General features: G+C 33.6%; 2 protein-coding genes across 3 annotated transcripts; one reads left to right on the plus strand and one right to left on the minus strand.

The window, feature by feature from the left end:
• The first annotated feature begins 2,656 nt into the window (after positions 1 to 2,656).
• LOC125875977 (glyoxylase I 4) lies at positions 2,657 to 5,452 on the plus strand. Its single transcript, XM_049557063.1, has 5 exons — positions 2,657 to 2,774; positions 3,894 to 4,068; positions 4,628 to 4,711; positions 4,800 to 5,003; positions 5,117 to 5,452. Exons 1-5 carry the CDS (start codon positions 2,730 to 2,732, stop codon positions 5,209 to 5,211), a joined length of 603 nt encoding a protein of 200 aa, XP_049413020.1. The 5' UTR covers positions 2,657 to 2,729; the 3' UTR covers positions 5,212 to 5,452.
• A 130-nt stretch (positions 5,453 to 5,582) lies between these two features.
• LOC125875961 (U-box domain-containing protein 34-like) lies at positions 5,583 to 11,780 on the minus strand. 2 transcript variants are annotated; one of them, XM_049557039.1, is made up of 9 exons: positions 11,502 to 11,780; positions 9,952 to 10,073; positions 9,752 to 9,867; positions 8,751 to 8,872; positions 8,407 to 8,642; positions 8,158 to 8,259; positions 7,281 to 7,709; positions 6,178 to 6,921; positions 5,583 to 6,068 (listed from the first exon to the last, which is right to left on the minus strand). In XM_049557039.1, exons 1-9 carry the CDS (start codon positions 11,689 to 11,691, stop codon positions 5,892 to 5,894), a joined length of 2,238 nt encoding a protein of 745 aa, XP_049412996.1. In that variant the 5' UTR covers positions 11,692 to 11,780; the 3' UTR covers positions 5,583 to 5,891. The 2 variants fall into 2 exon arrangements, with proteins under 2 accessions (XP_049412996.1, XP_049412997.1); XM_049557040.1 differs by having other exon boundaries at positions 9,952 to 10,070; positions 11,502 to 11,636.
• Positions 11,781 to 14,273: the final 2,493 nt, after the last annotated feature.

The following is a 14,273-nucleotide window of genomic DNA, read 5'->3' on the forward strand; positions in this document are numbered from 1 at the left end:
TCGACTACATCAGCTTAGTCATACATAAATTAGAATTCAGTAGTCTAGTCCTAGTGTAACTCTAACTCATCAGTCAACTTCGTTGAACCTATTCATTTGACATGTTCCATCAACTTCCTTCAACATCCTTAACTTCATATTTCAATTTAAACTTTAGGTTAGACTTTAGTATCCTAAAGTTAGGTATTTTCAATTTAAACTTCAGGGACATTGTATCTTGAAGTTTCATAGTTTAAATTTCAAGTTTGTGTTCTAAAATTTAATTGTTATGGTTCTCAGATCATTGAAGAAAAAGAAAAAAAAATGAGAATAAGATTTAGCAACATCTTTTCGGGACTCCATTGGGCCCTTTTTTGTTTCTTCTTTTATCTACTAATTAAAAAAAGCTACAAGTTCAAAGTTTGATTTCAAAGAGAAAAAAAAGAAGAAGCAACATCAATAGTGACAAATTTGATGTAATTTATTTTTTTGGACTAAAATGATGCATATGTTTATGAAATTGTGTTTTGTACTTAAATTGCACAACTTGAATTTCAAAATTATCTATCTTTAAATTAGAGTTGAGTAGTTCAGACTTCAATTAATACACTTGTAAAAGTAATAGTGATGAAACTTATATGATTTGATAATATGTTTGATTGTGACATGAAAATATTCATTGATGTGGCTATGCTTGTTCATGGTTCGATTTAGCTCGATTTTTTTTTTTTTAAATCAAAATCAAATTAATTTAGTTAATTTTTAAATTAAAAAACTAAATCAAATCAAATATAATTTATATTTATCAATTTGGTTAGTATCTATTTTAATTCAATTGCTCAGTAATAAACCATACATAAATATACCATCTTTTATTATTATTATTATTATTATTATTATTATTATTATTATTATTATTATTATGATTATTATTATTATTATTTAGCTTAAATAAACAAGTGATACAAATTTTATTAGGTAAATATAATATCATTTCCATTTGGATCAATTTTTAATTAAACTAGGAACACCTCACATTAAGAAGCCGACAAGAAGATGGCACAATTGGTTAAACTATGCTTAATTTAAATAATTTAAAAAGTCTGATTAAAACTTAATCAACTTGTCGAGAAATGGTCAGGTGTCCCAAACAATTTTGGAAACGGATCCCATCCATTTAAATTAGCTCCAGTAATGTCCGGTAATAGCTTTAGATGATGCCACCTAAACAAAATGAAATCTAAAGGCTAGAAATTATTGATTCTAAAATTAAATTTCACGCCGTTAATTTTCTCTTCTCCACTGCTTGGTACAAACTAAAATGGCAGAAGTTAAGGAGTTCAATCACTAAAATTGTAGGATAGCTCCAAATTGTTTTATTCTTCCGCGGCATTAGTGGTAAAGTTAGAAATTTCATTAAGGGTACTTAATATTTACTATATATGTATAAAATTATTTTTGACATGTATACTTCGTAAACTTTTTAATATAAATAGTATAATTTTTTGACAAAGGGTGTCTGGCCACTTGAGCTAATTTAACTGGAGGGGATCCATTTCCATCCAGGTGGTTAGTCAGACATCCTTTGTCGAAAAATCATACTATACATATTAAAAATTGTATCAAGTATATAGGTAAAAAATTATTTTTCATACATATGTAATAAATCTTTAACACCCTTAATGAAATTTCTAACTTTGCCACTAATTCTATGGAAGAATAAAATAATTTGGAGCTATCCTACAATTTTAGTGATTGAGCAAAACTACTACTTTAACTTCTGCAATTTTAGTTTGTACTCCCTCAATTTCAAATTGATAAAATTGTTGAGGTGTTTCACACCCTTTAAAAAAAAGAAGTGTAAGACATAAATTTGATATAATTTTCTATTTTTACTCTTATTAATTATTATCAAATTTGTGATTAAAATAATTGAACATTAATTAATAACTAATTCCAATACTAACTAATGAAGGGTAAAATTGGAAGAACATTCTCAAAGTAGTCTTGAAAATTAAATAATCAAGTTAATTTGAAAAATAAAAAATATCTCAATAATTCAATTAATTTGAAATGAAAGGGAGTACCAAACAGTGGAGAAGAGAAAATTAACGGCGTGAAATTTAATTTTAGAAGCAATAATTTCTAGCCTTTAGATTTCATTTTGTCTAGGTGGCATCATCTAAAGCTATTACCGGACATTACTGGAGCAAATTTAACTGGATGGGATCCGTTTCAACAATTTTAGCCCTCTATCTCGAAAGTTTTTCAAATTATAACAATTAAATTTTTTAAAACCCGCGAATGTATTGCTTTTTTATCCAATATATAACAAATAATATATAAGTTATATAGCAAATACATAACTATAGATCAAATTCATACTAATTTAAATTTGAAATAATTGAGAATATGTATAAACAATAATTTTATATCAGATACATTTTATATAAATAAAATTATAATATATTTGATAGAGATGGAGTGATGCATCCAGATATTATATAGGAGAATTTTCTTTTTATATTTTTATATTAATTTAAATGATAGAAATTTTTAGAGATTAGTAATTTTGCTAATAAAAATGCAGGAAAGAAGTTTCCACATGTTATAGATTTGACCCAAGAGAAAACAAGTGGTGCAGTTAGGCTGAATATTTTGAGCCGCTCAAATGGAGCCATCACATAATCTAATATTATTAGCGAAATAAATAAAACCCAGACACCCAAAATTGAAAAAATCAGTCTTCAATGGCTTCTCTGCTGAACCCACCTCTCACTCTGCCTCAAAACAAGGTAAATATATTTACATATTCATTTTCAACTGTTGACATTTATTTCCTTTTGATAAAAAAACTTGTGCTTGAATTGAGGAGTTAGCTGTCTGTGACTGCGAGTGAAACTTTGATATGTAGGTAGCTGCTTACCCTAAGATTTAAACAAAATGGAGCCCCTTCCTCTTTCTTTTTGGTGTGATTGTGTTCTATCAATATCCGGTGATGAACAAGAGAATTCATTAGCTGAGGTCTATTAAAAAATTAGTACAAAAATCAGATAGTAAGGAAAGATTAAGCTCTATTTTGGAGTAGATAATTTATGGGTTTTACAATTGGAAGACACTACAACACCCAAGGCCTCTTTTTACTAGCAAATTGGTTATAACTTATAAGCTTAGTGCAATGGTTTGTATCAAAATATAGTTTTAAATAGGCCTTCCTTTGGTAGATAGACGTATGTCTTTGCCAACTAATCATTGATTGATTATAAGGTTTTTGTCTAATATCTGAGAAAATTTCCAGATTAGATGGCCCCCCAGTGCTTTGGTCTAGTGGTAAGAGATAAACTTGTAATGTGTGAGTTAATTTAAGTGGAGAAGGGCAGAGGGGCGGGCTCATCATCCATTGAGTTTTGTATTACCCTGCGTTATTAGGATTTCTCGGTTGCAAAAAGAATCAAGATTAGCTGGTTCTTCTCCATTCTTTATTAGGTTGAGTCTCATTTTTGTCATTCACAGTTGTAATTAAAGAGTAGGAAACCAGAGTTAACTCCTTGATCAAAGAAAGAGAAAAAGAAATGAAAACAAAGTTGATGTCTTGTTTGTTACCAAATTTAGAAGCTTATTTGTTTTGTGCTTTTTATGTTCCAATTACTGCTTTCTATGTAATTGGAGACTATGGAAAGCATTGAATTCTATTCCATTGTGTTTACAGTTTTTCGTTTGAAACAGCATTTTATGATGCTTTTAGTTATCCTATACGCCAATCACACTTTGTATTTTTCCTACTAATGGATGACTCAAGAATGATATAAAAGACAGCTTCACCTGTAGTACCACTATTGATGCGTTTTGTTCATTGTCTCTTTCACTTGGTTGGCTTTCTGGATATGTTCTTAAAAACCCCTCCCTATATTCAGCTGAATCCTGGGGGTGTCCTCGCTGCATCTACTAGTGGAATACCAAGCAAAAAATTTCAGCCATCTTCAACACGATGGAGCCACAGGCGTTGTTTGCTGATGAGAGCTAAAACATCAGTGGAAACGGATATGCTGGCAAATGATTCTGTAGGCACCGATGCTGTTGATGATAAGGGTGATCTTTCTTTTCCATTTTAAGCAGCACACAGTCAAAATTTTCATTGGATTTCTCTATATTCCTCTATAGATCCTTCAAGAAATAGTGATTGTTGAGGAATCCATGAAATCCTTTGTACCCCTTTGGTCATGCATGGGATATAGTACTAGTTTTGTTACCGTGCGGAGAGAATAAGTGAATCTGTTCCTACTTTTGTAATCCTAAATTTATATAGACTCGGACAAAAGGTTATAGTTCCAAACTATCTTAATAAACGTAAGTTGGAGGTGTGATATTCTTGTTCGAGATTTTGATACATGTACAGTGAGTCAGTGGCCATAATCTATTAATTGTTCAGCTTAAGGGTACATAACGCGACATAGTGAATACACATTTTATTGGTAAATTTATACCATCTTTCAAGGTCTTAGTTTCATATGGGTCGATGGGTTTACACCAGAACACTTTCACATAAAATATTTGATCACCGAATATAGAATGTGAAGATTGTTAGGTCGAACTGGTCTTCTAACATATTGTTCATCTGATTTTGAATTATTATTTTGATTTAGTGCAGATTTCGGAGTTGTTTGCATGCACCACGTTGGAATACTATGTGAAAACCTTGAGAGGTCATTAGACTTTTACCAGAATATTCTTGGTAATCACACTTCACTTTCTAAATGGATGACTAAAATTACAGTTGAAATACATAATTTTGTAGTTCTGAAAGTTCATGGATTGATCAGGACTAGAAATAAATGAGGCAAGACCACATGAAAAGCTTCCCTACAGAGGTGCTTGGTTGTGGGTGGGTTCTGAAATGATACATCTTATGGAGCTTCCAAATCCGGATCCCTTTACCGGCCGACCTGAGCATGGGGGCAGAGATCGTCATACCTGCATAGCAATTCGCGATGTGTCTAAGCTGAAAGCTATTCTTGATAAAGCTGGTAATTCATTTACCTTATTCCTGTTTCACCTTCTGACTTGAAAATGGTAAAAGAAAAGACTTTGGATATATATATATATATATATATATTCTGCTCTTTGTTTTCCTTTGCAGGCATTCCCTACACCCTTAGTCGCTCTGGGAGACCAGCCATTTTCACTCGAGACCCTGATACTAATGCACTAGAATTTACTCAAGTTGATGCTTGACGGGATCTGGACTGCTTGCTCTCCAATTTGCAATCCTTATATAGTTAAATATACAGCTATTGTGAATATACATATAGGGGATATTCAACAAGTAGAATCAATAGCTCTTTGAAGCACTTCAGCTATTAGTGGTTATGGCTTATCAATCCCCACAAATGTCATGTGCTATTTATATGATTTGAACATCTGTGGTTAATACAATTTTCGCGAATAAGCGTTCTGTTTACTCATATTTAAATAACACCATCTGCAGAGCTTTATGCCACCATGATGTATCACTTGTTCAGCATCACTGCGTTTGATGACATTACATTAGTAGACTCGTAAGGTTGAACGACAATGTGTATGTCATTTGTTTTTCATCCTCAGAATTTGAAAAACGAAGGCTTTTTTCAGTACAAATGCTAAATGCAAAGAAAGCAGTCTACGTGTTTCTGGGTTCTTTACTATCACAAGCAATATAATGTTTACAAAACTACAATTGTTGGTACTATACACTTTTGAGTAATGTCAATGAACAAGAGTGACACTTCTCTTTTGTTCTCTTGACACCCTTCCAACAACATCTAAAATATGTATGGATTGTTTTCCTTCCAATCTTTCCTTTAATAGCTTCTCCAGGCCTTATTTGGCTATGATTTATGCACAATTTACAGTGCTTTTGAATTCAGGCTCCGTTTTTAACGTGACCTCCAATCTTGTATTGCAAGGTGTAACGTGTGGTTTGGGGTAAGCATTTTGTGCTGTAATATATGTTTCGTCACAGGTGAAACGTTATGTCTGTCAACCCATGCCTTTATTGCTCTGTGCTCATATGTAAAGCCATCGGCTGCTATATGTGGCTCTTCCATTACTTCCTGCAAAGATGTTGCAGAATAATAGAGCGGACAGCGGAATGAGATTCAAGGTTGCAGAAAAGAGCAATTCACAAATTATTAGATTATCTCGTCGAATTTGAATTCTTACCTGAAGGATTGGACAGAAGTACTGGCTAGGTGCCCTAAGGTTTCCCTGTACCCTGACATGCATCTCTGCAAATTCGAAAAGTTTTTTCAGAAGTGGAAGAACTTCAGTCTCAAGATCTGGTCTATCTCTGCATCTAAGCTTACAGCATTGTAGAGCCATCTTAGATAGCTCCTCTGCTTCAATCAATGGCCAATCTATAACTGACTTATCAAGTACATCTGCGAGTGAATTAGTGTCTATAGCTTCTTCAAATTTCATAATAAGGCCATTAGGATGACAAGCCGCCAATAGTTGAAGTGTTATTATTCCAAAAGCATACAGATCAGACTTAGGTCTCAGAGTTCCAGTTCTTAGATACTCTGGATCCATGTAAGCAAAGGTGCCAGCAAGAATGGAGTTCCTATACTCAGTAATACTTTCTGGAACAATATCTGACATAATTTTTGCTAAACCCACATCTCCGATTTTACTCACGTAATTTTTGTCCAACAATATGTTTCCTGGCTTTAGATCTCGATGAACGATAGGATCAGGATTTGAGTTGTGCAAGAATGCAAGAGCACATGCCACTTCAAAAAGTATCCGGAATCGAACAAACCAGGGAAGAGGTCTGTTTTTTCCTGGGAAAATGTGATCTTCCAGGCTTCCATTTTCCATATACTCATAAACAAGGCAGCCATTTCCTGGAGAGGCTCCGAGCAGTAAAACAATGTGTGGGTGATGCAACTGGCTTAGAACCTCAACCTACAAATGATCGAATACATAATTAATCAAAAGTTGGAAGTTTAGCCAGAATGATATTGCCTCAGTTCCCTGAAGTGAAAAACTTACTGGCATGACATAGGCATCTTGTGAGGTACTAAACAAGCCCCATTTATATACAAAATCAGAGAATATTTGGCTGTAGCTCTTTAAAAGAAAAGGAGGAGATGAGAGGAATCTATTAATGATATGTAGTAGGAAGTACTATTTTGTGCAGATAATAATGCTACAGAAGTGTTTCGGACAAAAATGCACATGCGCTATGAACGGCAAGCAGCCAAGGCCAAGAATGCATAAATATTGAATAACCAAAAAAACCAAAAAAATATGGGAAAGAGAACCTCTTTTAGGAACTCCTCTTTCTTTAATGATGCGTTCGGATGAAGAACTTTGATGGCAACAGGGGTATGATCAAGGTTGCCTTTGTAAACTTTCCCATATCCTCCTTCACCAATTATCTTAGACTCGGAAAAAGAATCAGTCGCCACCTGAATCTCTTCTCTAGTCAGTCTCCTATACCTGCCATCACATGAAAGTAGTGCATCGACAACTTTTTGTTTTTCTAAGGACTGTTGGAGAGCCTTCAACTCTGCTATCTGCCTCTCACAAGCTTCTTCAGCGAGCAACTTTCTCGCTATCTCAACCTCCTTCTCAATTTCTACATGTTTCTTCTTCAGTTCAGCAGCTGTTTTCCTTAGGCTTTCTTCTCTTTCCTTGGCTGCATTCACTCTTCTGGTTTCTTCACAGCATTTCAAGGAAAGTAATTGGACCTGAAAGACAGTCAGAGAGTCATGTTCTGATATGTCGATAGCAACAGTGAACGAGAATATGGTCAGGCAATAGGTATTTTTCCCTAGAGGCTGAGTTACTATACTCCTCATAATGCTCTACCGTCACTTCAAATGGAACTCAAATTAGGATAAATAAGAACTTGATTCTGACAGACAGCATAAAACTACTGTGTTCATTTTTATTTTATTTTTATGACAAGGGAAACCCGCATCCGCTACCCTTTGGGTGCGCACAGGGTAAAACCCCCGCTCCTATGCAATAGCTCGCAAACTACATAGGAGAGATAACCCGCACTAGGCAAGCCTGGTGCGACGAGCTCGACTCAGAAGGCAAACCCCTTGCTTTCGTTGTGTTCATTTCAGTATGAAAGAAGAGCACTCAAGAATTACTCATTTCGAGGTAAAATAAAATAGATCAAGATTTTACCTTGTTTTGGGCATGGATCAGATGTTCACATGTTTGGTTGTACAATGTTATGGTGTTTCGCAACTCTAAGTGCAATCTTCCCATTTCAACCTGAATGTCTAACTGCTCAATGACATCAAAAAACTACCTCAACATACTAATACGTTTCCGGTTACACATATATTATACTCTAATATGATATTGGAAAAAGAACGTACAATATTCAAGAGAGAGCTTGCTAAAAAGAATTAAAGAAAAGGTCAAACTCACATGTTCTGAGTAAGTGGAAAAATGGCTACTCTTGACTGCCTCCAGACCAGCTGCTGATTCTTCTAGATTTTGAATGTATCTTTGCTGAGGACTGATATGATTAGAAGTGCTCCCATGTAAAAATGCTGGAGGATTGAGATGTGTAAAGTCTGCAAGTGATGATGCTCTGCTATGAAAATCCATCGAGGCACAAGACACAATGGATTCTTGTTGATTGATAGTATGAAGTTCAGTCTCTGTTTCAGAATAGAAATACTTGTTGGAAGTTAGAAACTACTGTCCTAGGGAAGGCAGAAAGAGATGACCAAGGAGAACAAGGTAAATGACTGAGCTTTTCTATGTACCAGTAGATAACAAGGGATTCAAGGAATTTTTAACAAGTCCATTTGATAACACCACATAAACATCAAAAGACTCAGGAGCATGCTTGAGGATAGCTGATGGTACATCTCCATCCTTCTGTTTCCTGGTTAAAATTGATTATAAGTTTGGCACAATTAACAATTGAAAATCAAGAATCACCATAGTATCATGTGAAAGGTCAAGTTGTTTCCCATAGATCAAAATCATCAGATTAACACAACTCCAACTATGGAGCTTGCGCAAAACAATTAGATTAATCATATGATGGACTACAGTTTGGGTCACTCTTGATGAAATGTAATCATCAGGACAGGACCTCAATATTACCAGTCAAAATTCTAGTATTAAATTATAACTGGACAGTTAAATTGTTGAATTGTATGACAATCTCTGATCGAAGTTTAATTTTTTCGAAATGGTAAGCAAATGTTCTGTTACTCCACCAGCACTAAGATGGTGCTATATGTTACGAATGTCGCCTGACAGAAAACACAGTTCCACTACTAATCAGTGAGAGTACTGAGAAAATCTATGAGCCTAGCAACCTCATGCATTTTCCATTTTACACCAACAAGCGAAAAGTGAAATGCTATTGTACTTTAGTGTTGGAATGTTTTCTTCCTTTCTCCCGAAACATCGTTGATTTCTTTATTTCTATATCACTCACCAAATACAAGCTGGATGGTTCTCCATATCCACCAATTTAATTTGTTAGATAAGTGAAACCTTTTTTATTATTATTTATATTGCAGTTTGTACTAGTTTCCATAGGTCAGAAAAATTGAAAATTCTGTAATGAATGAGGCAATGAAATTCGAACACATAATGTCTCTGGCTTCCATACCATGGAAAAGAATATGAGCATGATAGAAACCTTACTGCAATAACCCATTATCTTATTGAGCACTGTTATACAACCGATATAACACATTATACATCTCTAACAAAAGCATATCCAAGCCATCTTGATCCTATGCCATACCTGCCAAAGTAACTGGGAGAGGAAGAGCCCAACACTAGACTATTAATCCCAGCCTGAGCTACATATTTTAGAAGCACTGTTGCAGGATTATCCCCTTCCAACACCACAGTTTCAACCTACAGGATAATCAGACATTAGCACGTATGACAACCATTCTACCTTTAGATACATCTAACCTACTAAAGGAAGAGAAAGCTTACACTTTTTCTTTTGCATAGAGTCTTAAATGGGATAAACATTTCTTCACAGTTAGCCCTCATATCCTCTATATACATTTCCACCACATTATCATCAAGCTCGTTAACTGGAATATTCTCTCCTGCTATAAAATTCAGGAGTCAAAGATATTACAAACCCAGAAGACTAAAATGACAGACACTTGCTGACAGATCAGTTATAATATTAGTACAACCTTTTAAATAGATCCAATAATCAATCATCAAGATCGAACTAAGTAATCTTTAAAATGGTGTGTGAAAACCAAGATACGTTCAGTCTCAAGGAGTACATACCAAATACTTAATGAACCTGATCCAATCAATCAGCTCACTTTCATGAAAAGGCAAGTTAAAAAGGTAAACGTTTTTGAAGTTCTCTTCCTGACATACAACAACTGCCCACATTTTTTTCACAAAATTTACCACCCTAAAGAAAATAGCTACCACACTATAGTGAGTGTCAACAAAGTTCTACATTCGAAATTGAATAGTAGCTACATATAAGTGTAATGATAGTGTGTTAATACCATGAGGCCTCCTGAAAATGCCTGTTTTGACCAAAGGGGAGACGATATCAATCTATGCTAAAAGTCTTTTTTAGGTTGGTTAAACTCTACATGTGCTATTAGAGTCGATGGCTTGATGAGACGAGTATGGAAATGACTTTGAGTAGCTCTGATATTTAGCTCATGAAGAGCTAAAGAGCAATCCCATCAGAGTGATGGCGTAGGATGTGTTTATTGTTGTGGCCCATAGTTTGAAGATAGACATAAAATTCGAAGATTGGGGGCTTCTAGAGGCCATAAAATGTTCTGGATGAATTGGTGGTACCTAGTAAATCTCTAATAAGCTCATGAATCACAGTGATGGGTCATATGATACTTAGTTTGAGGAGGAAATTGTTGGGTGCGGACAAAGTTCCACATAAGATGTTGATGAGAAATAGAAACAACATACAAGTCTAATATTTCTCATCAACATACAAGTCTAATGATACTCCTAATAGTACAAAAACTTCTTGGAAAAATAGTGAGGTTTAGCCCAACACAGATAGTATCATACAATGTTAATTAAGAGTCACATTTGTGGTTAATCCATCAAATTAAATATTATATCCTTGATTGCGGTATTTTTAGCTCTCTAAGTAACAAAGATCATGAAAATTTACAACATAAACAATAGGGTAGATAACACTAAAACACACTGTAAAAATTTAAAATGAATCAACATTTAGTGTGTGTTCGGTAGGGAAGAAAACATTTTCCTTCCTACATGTTTGGTTGGGGAATAAGTTATCCCGGATTAGTTATCCAGTATATAAAAACATTGTAATCCCAAGATAAGCTCATCCTAAAATTAATCCCAAAATTATACTACTGCAGAGTCCTTAATGTATTTCAAAATCAAATACCTATGCCCCTATACAAAAGAGGAATATCATAATTTAGTAGGTGCTGAGTATAGTGATCTAATCTAATCATCCATATATGATTTATCAAATACGTAAGAGAGCTATGAAGCAGAATTTTTACAGGGAGTTGGAATTGCGGTGACGGTAGGAATGACATGAATGAGGAAAAACCGATGAGCTTTAGGCAACAACTTCTCTATAGCCCACCGGACGGCTCGTTGACTACCCCTCCCTTCGGCACTCTTAACTGCCACGGCAACGTTGACCATCGCCGCCGCAGCTGACGGCGGACCATCCCCGTCGACCTTCATACTTTAGAAAGTGATCCCACTGTAAGCACAGGTTTATTAGTTAGATCCCCACAAGTCACAGCAATAAATAATTTGAGGACCAGTGGACCGGGTTCGTTGATTCATTAGCGCCGGTTCCAGACTTGTCAAGTAGGCATGGGCCGTCCAACCCAACTTTTTATATTTATTTTAATTAACACTAATATTTTTTACGAAAAAGACTCAAAAACATTTCAACATATTAGAAATGGTTCAAAAATGTCATTTTTCATCTATTACATCTAATTGGCTCTTTCTTTCACCTATGAGATCAAAAATACTCTTGACCTATTAGATATGGTTCAGATTTGCTCATCCTTCTATTTATCAGATAAAAAATGTCTTTTACATCAAAAGTGATGAAATTAATTTTGTTATTATGATTAGCTAGTTACACAATAAGAAATTTAAAGAGGATATGCAACATACTTTTGAGATGATGGATTTGGGAAAAGTGATTTAGTTTCTCGGAATGAAAATCAACCAAGTGAAAATGAAGTGTTCATTTGTCAAAAGAAGTATGCAAAAGACATTTTAAAAAAATTTCAGAATGAAAATTGTAAAGAGACAACTACTCTAATGTGTCAGAAGGAGAAGTTGAGCAAAAATGATGAAGATGCAAAAGTGGATGAGGCTCGTTACAGGAGTTTGGTTGGATGTCTCATGTATCGTACAATAACTAGACGCGACAATTTATATGCTTTAAATCTTCTATCAGTATTCAGTAATTGTGCAATTAACACTTATTTTAGAGAAGCTAAAAAGCGATAAAATATAATAAAGAAACACTGAATGTTGAAGTCAACTTATATGCAAATTAGAAATACATGTTGCAGGGGTATTTCGATAGTGACTGAGTTGGTTCTTCTGATGACATGAAGAACACTTTTGGTTATTGTTTTAATGTTGGCTCAGAGATATTTTTTTGGTGTTCTAAAAATCAAGACAATGTTTCACAATTACGGTTGAAGTTCAATTCATTGCAGAAACAATTGCTACAAATCAATCCTTATAGTTTAGAAAAGTACTGCTTGATATGAATTTACAGCAAAAAAAAGTGCACAGAGGTGATTGTGGATAATCAAGCACCTATTTTTATCTTGAATAATCCTATTTTTCATGTGAAACCAAGTATTTTTAATATTAAATTTTTCTTTCTCAAAGACGCACATAAAAAAGGATATGTTAGGTTAAAATATTGCAAAATAGAACTTCAATTGAACCATATGTTTACAAAGCCTCAACAAACATTAGATTTGAATTTTCTAGAGAAAGACTTAAAATTTGCATCAACTAAAACAAGAAAGAGTGTTGATTAATTGTCTCGGTTACTGCACTAACAAGTCAAAAGAACTTCCTAGATTTTCTTCAACTTTTTAACCATTGTATTAGCTTAGTTGTTTTTTAGGAGTTTATTTATCATGAAAAATCACGTGCAAAGTAATTGCTTAAATATAGGCTCAAATTATTTTATTTTTTTATATTTAAACATCATTCAGTTCAATGAAAATTTGTTTTTCCAGTAATAAATATTGCTTCTCTTCTTTTTTCCTTTATTTATATTTCTAAAATTAAAGTTAAGCTTAAAAGTTTCAACAAAAATACCTACAAACAACTATCATGTGTGAATACAAATCATCATTGATATAAAGCATTTGGATTACCTCTTGAGAGTCCATTTCAATTTCCAATTGTCCTAATCTAAAGGTATAAGAAACTATCATTCCTTGTAATAAAGTATTGACTTTACTGAATACTAAGTTCTCAAGGAATTATGTTCATTAAGTAACTATGTAAGAAGGTAAAGTTCATAAAATAAATCAATATATACAAGAATATAACATGAAAAACTCTTTTTTTCTTAGGAGTCAAAATCACGATCCAACTGTCTATTATAATTTTAAGCTTCAAATAAACTTTGTAAAAATTAGTAAAGTTTTAATTTTTAAAATATAATTATGACGCCTAGTTGTCTGTCCCCATCAAAGGCCAACTAAATTCTTAAATATTGTCTTAGGGCATTTTTACATTTTCCTTTATTATTATCCGCAGAGCTTAACAACCTTCAGCTACTTTGGACAACTTTGATGGAGAATATCGTCTTAATCAGCCAAATTTTCATTTTCTTCTTCTTTAATTATGTCTATTAGCTTGATTTTTTTGTATTTTTTCTAAGTTCATGAGTAGCTAAACTTAAATCTAGGGGCTCTATTTCAATCCTAACGTGTGAACTAGAGATGTACAAAATCGAACCGAAAATTAAACCAAACCGTAAATTGAGTCAAATTGAACAAAAAACCTGACTAGTGGTTTGGTTTGACTTGATTTGGTATTGGGAAAAAAAATCTGACTATATTTGGGTTGGTTTGGTTTTAACTAAAAAAACTCAACCTGAGACCAAACCAACCCGACATTATATATGTACTTTTAAAATTTTATTTTATACATAAAATTATCTACATTGATATAATTTAAAAATATTTCTTAGACTATTTCATAGTTTTTATCTTTTAATCTATTATTTCAAGTTTAAAACTTAAAATTTGGAATAGTCCAATAAAGAA

Source organism: Solanum stenotomum, chromosome 9, assembly GCF_019186545.1.
Source record: "Solanum stenotomum isolate F172 chromosome 9, ASM1918654v1, whole genome shotgun sequence".
Lineage (NCBI taxonomy): Eukaryota > Viridiplantae > Streptophyta > Magnoliopsida > Solanales > Solanaceae > Solanum > Solanum stenotomum.

What these genes read in the sequence shown, in the direction of transcription:
- LOC125875961 (XM_049557039.1), bottom strand. Translation starts at nt 11,691, where the DNA reads ATGAAGGTCGACGGGGATGGTCCGCCGTCAGCTGCGGCGGCGATGGTC. An exon ending in TTTCCACTTACTCAGAACAT is followed by an intron (nt 8,260 to 8,406) that starts GTGAGTTTGACC and finishes GTCATTGAGCAG; the next exon opens with TTAGACATTCAGGTTGAAAT. An exon ending in TGATCCATGCCCAAAACAAG is followed by an intron (nt 7,710 to 8,157) that starts GTAAAATCTTGA and finishes ACTGTCTTTCAG; the next exon opens with GTCCAATTACTTTCCTTGAA.
- LOC125875977 (XM_049557063.1), top strand. Translation starts at nt 2,730, where the DNA reads ATGGCTTCTCTGCTGAACCCACCTCTCACTCTGCCTCAAAACAAG. An exon ending in TCACTCTGCCTCAAAACAAG is followed by an intron (nt 2,775 to 3,893) that starts GTAAATATATTT and finishes CCCTATATTCAG; the next exon opens with CTGAATCCTGGGGGTGTCCT. An exon ending in AGCTATTCTTGATAAAGCTG is followed by an intron (nt 5,004 to 5,116) that starts GTAATTCATTTA and finishes TTTCCTTTGCAG; the next exon opens with GCATTCCCTACACCCTTAGT.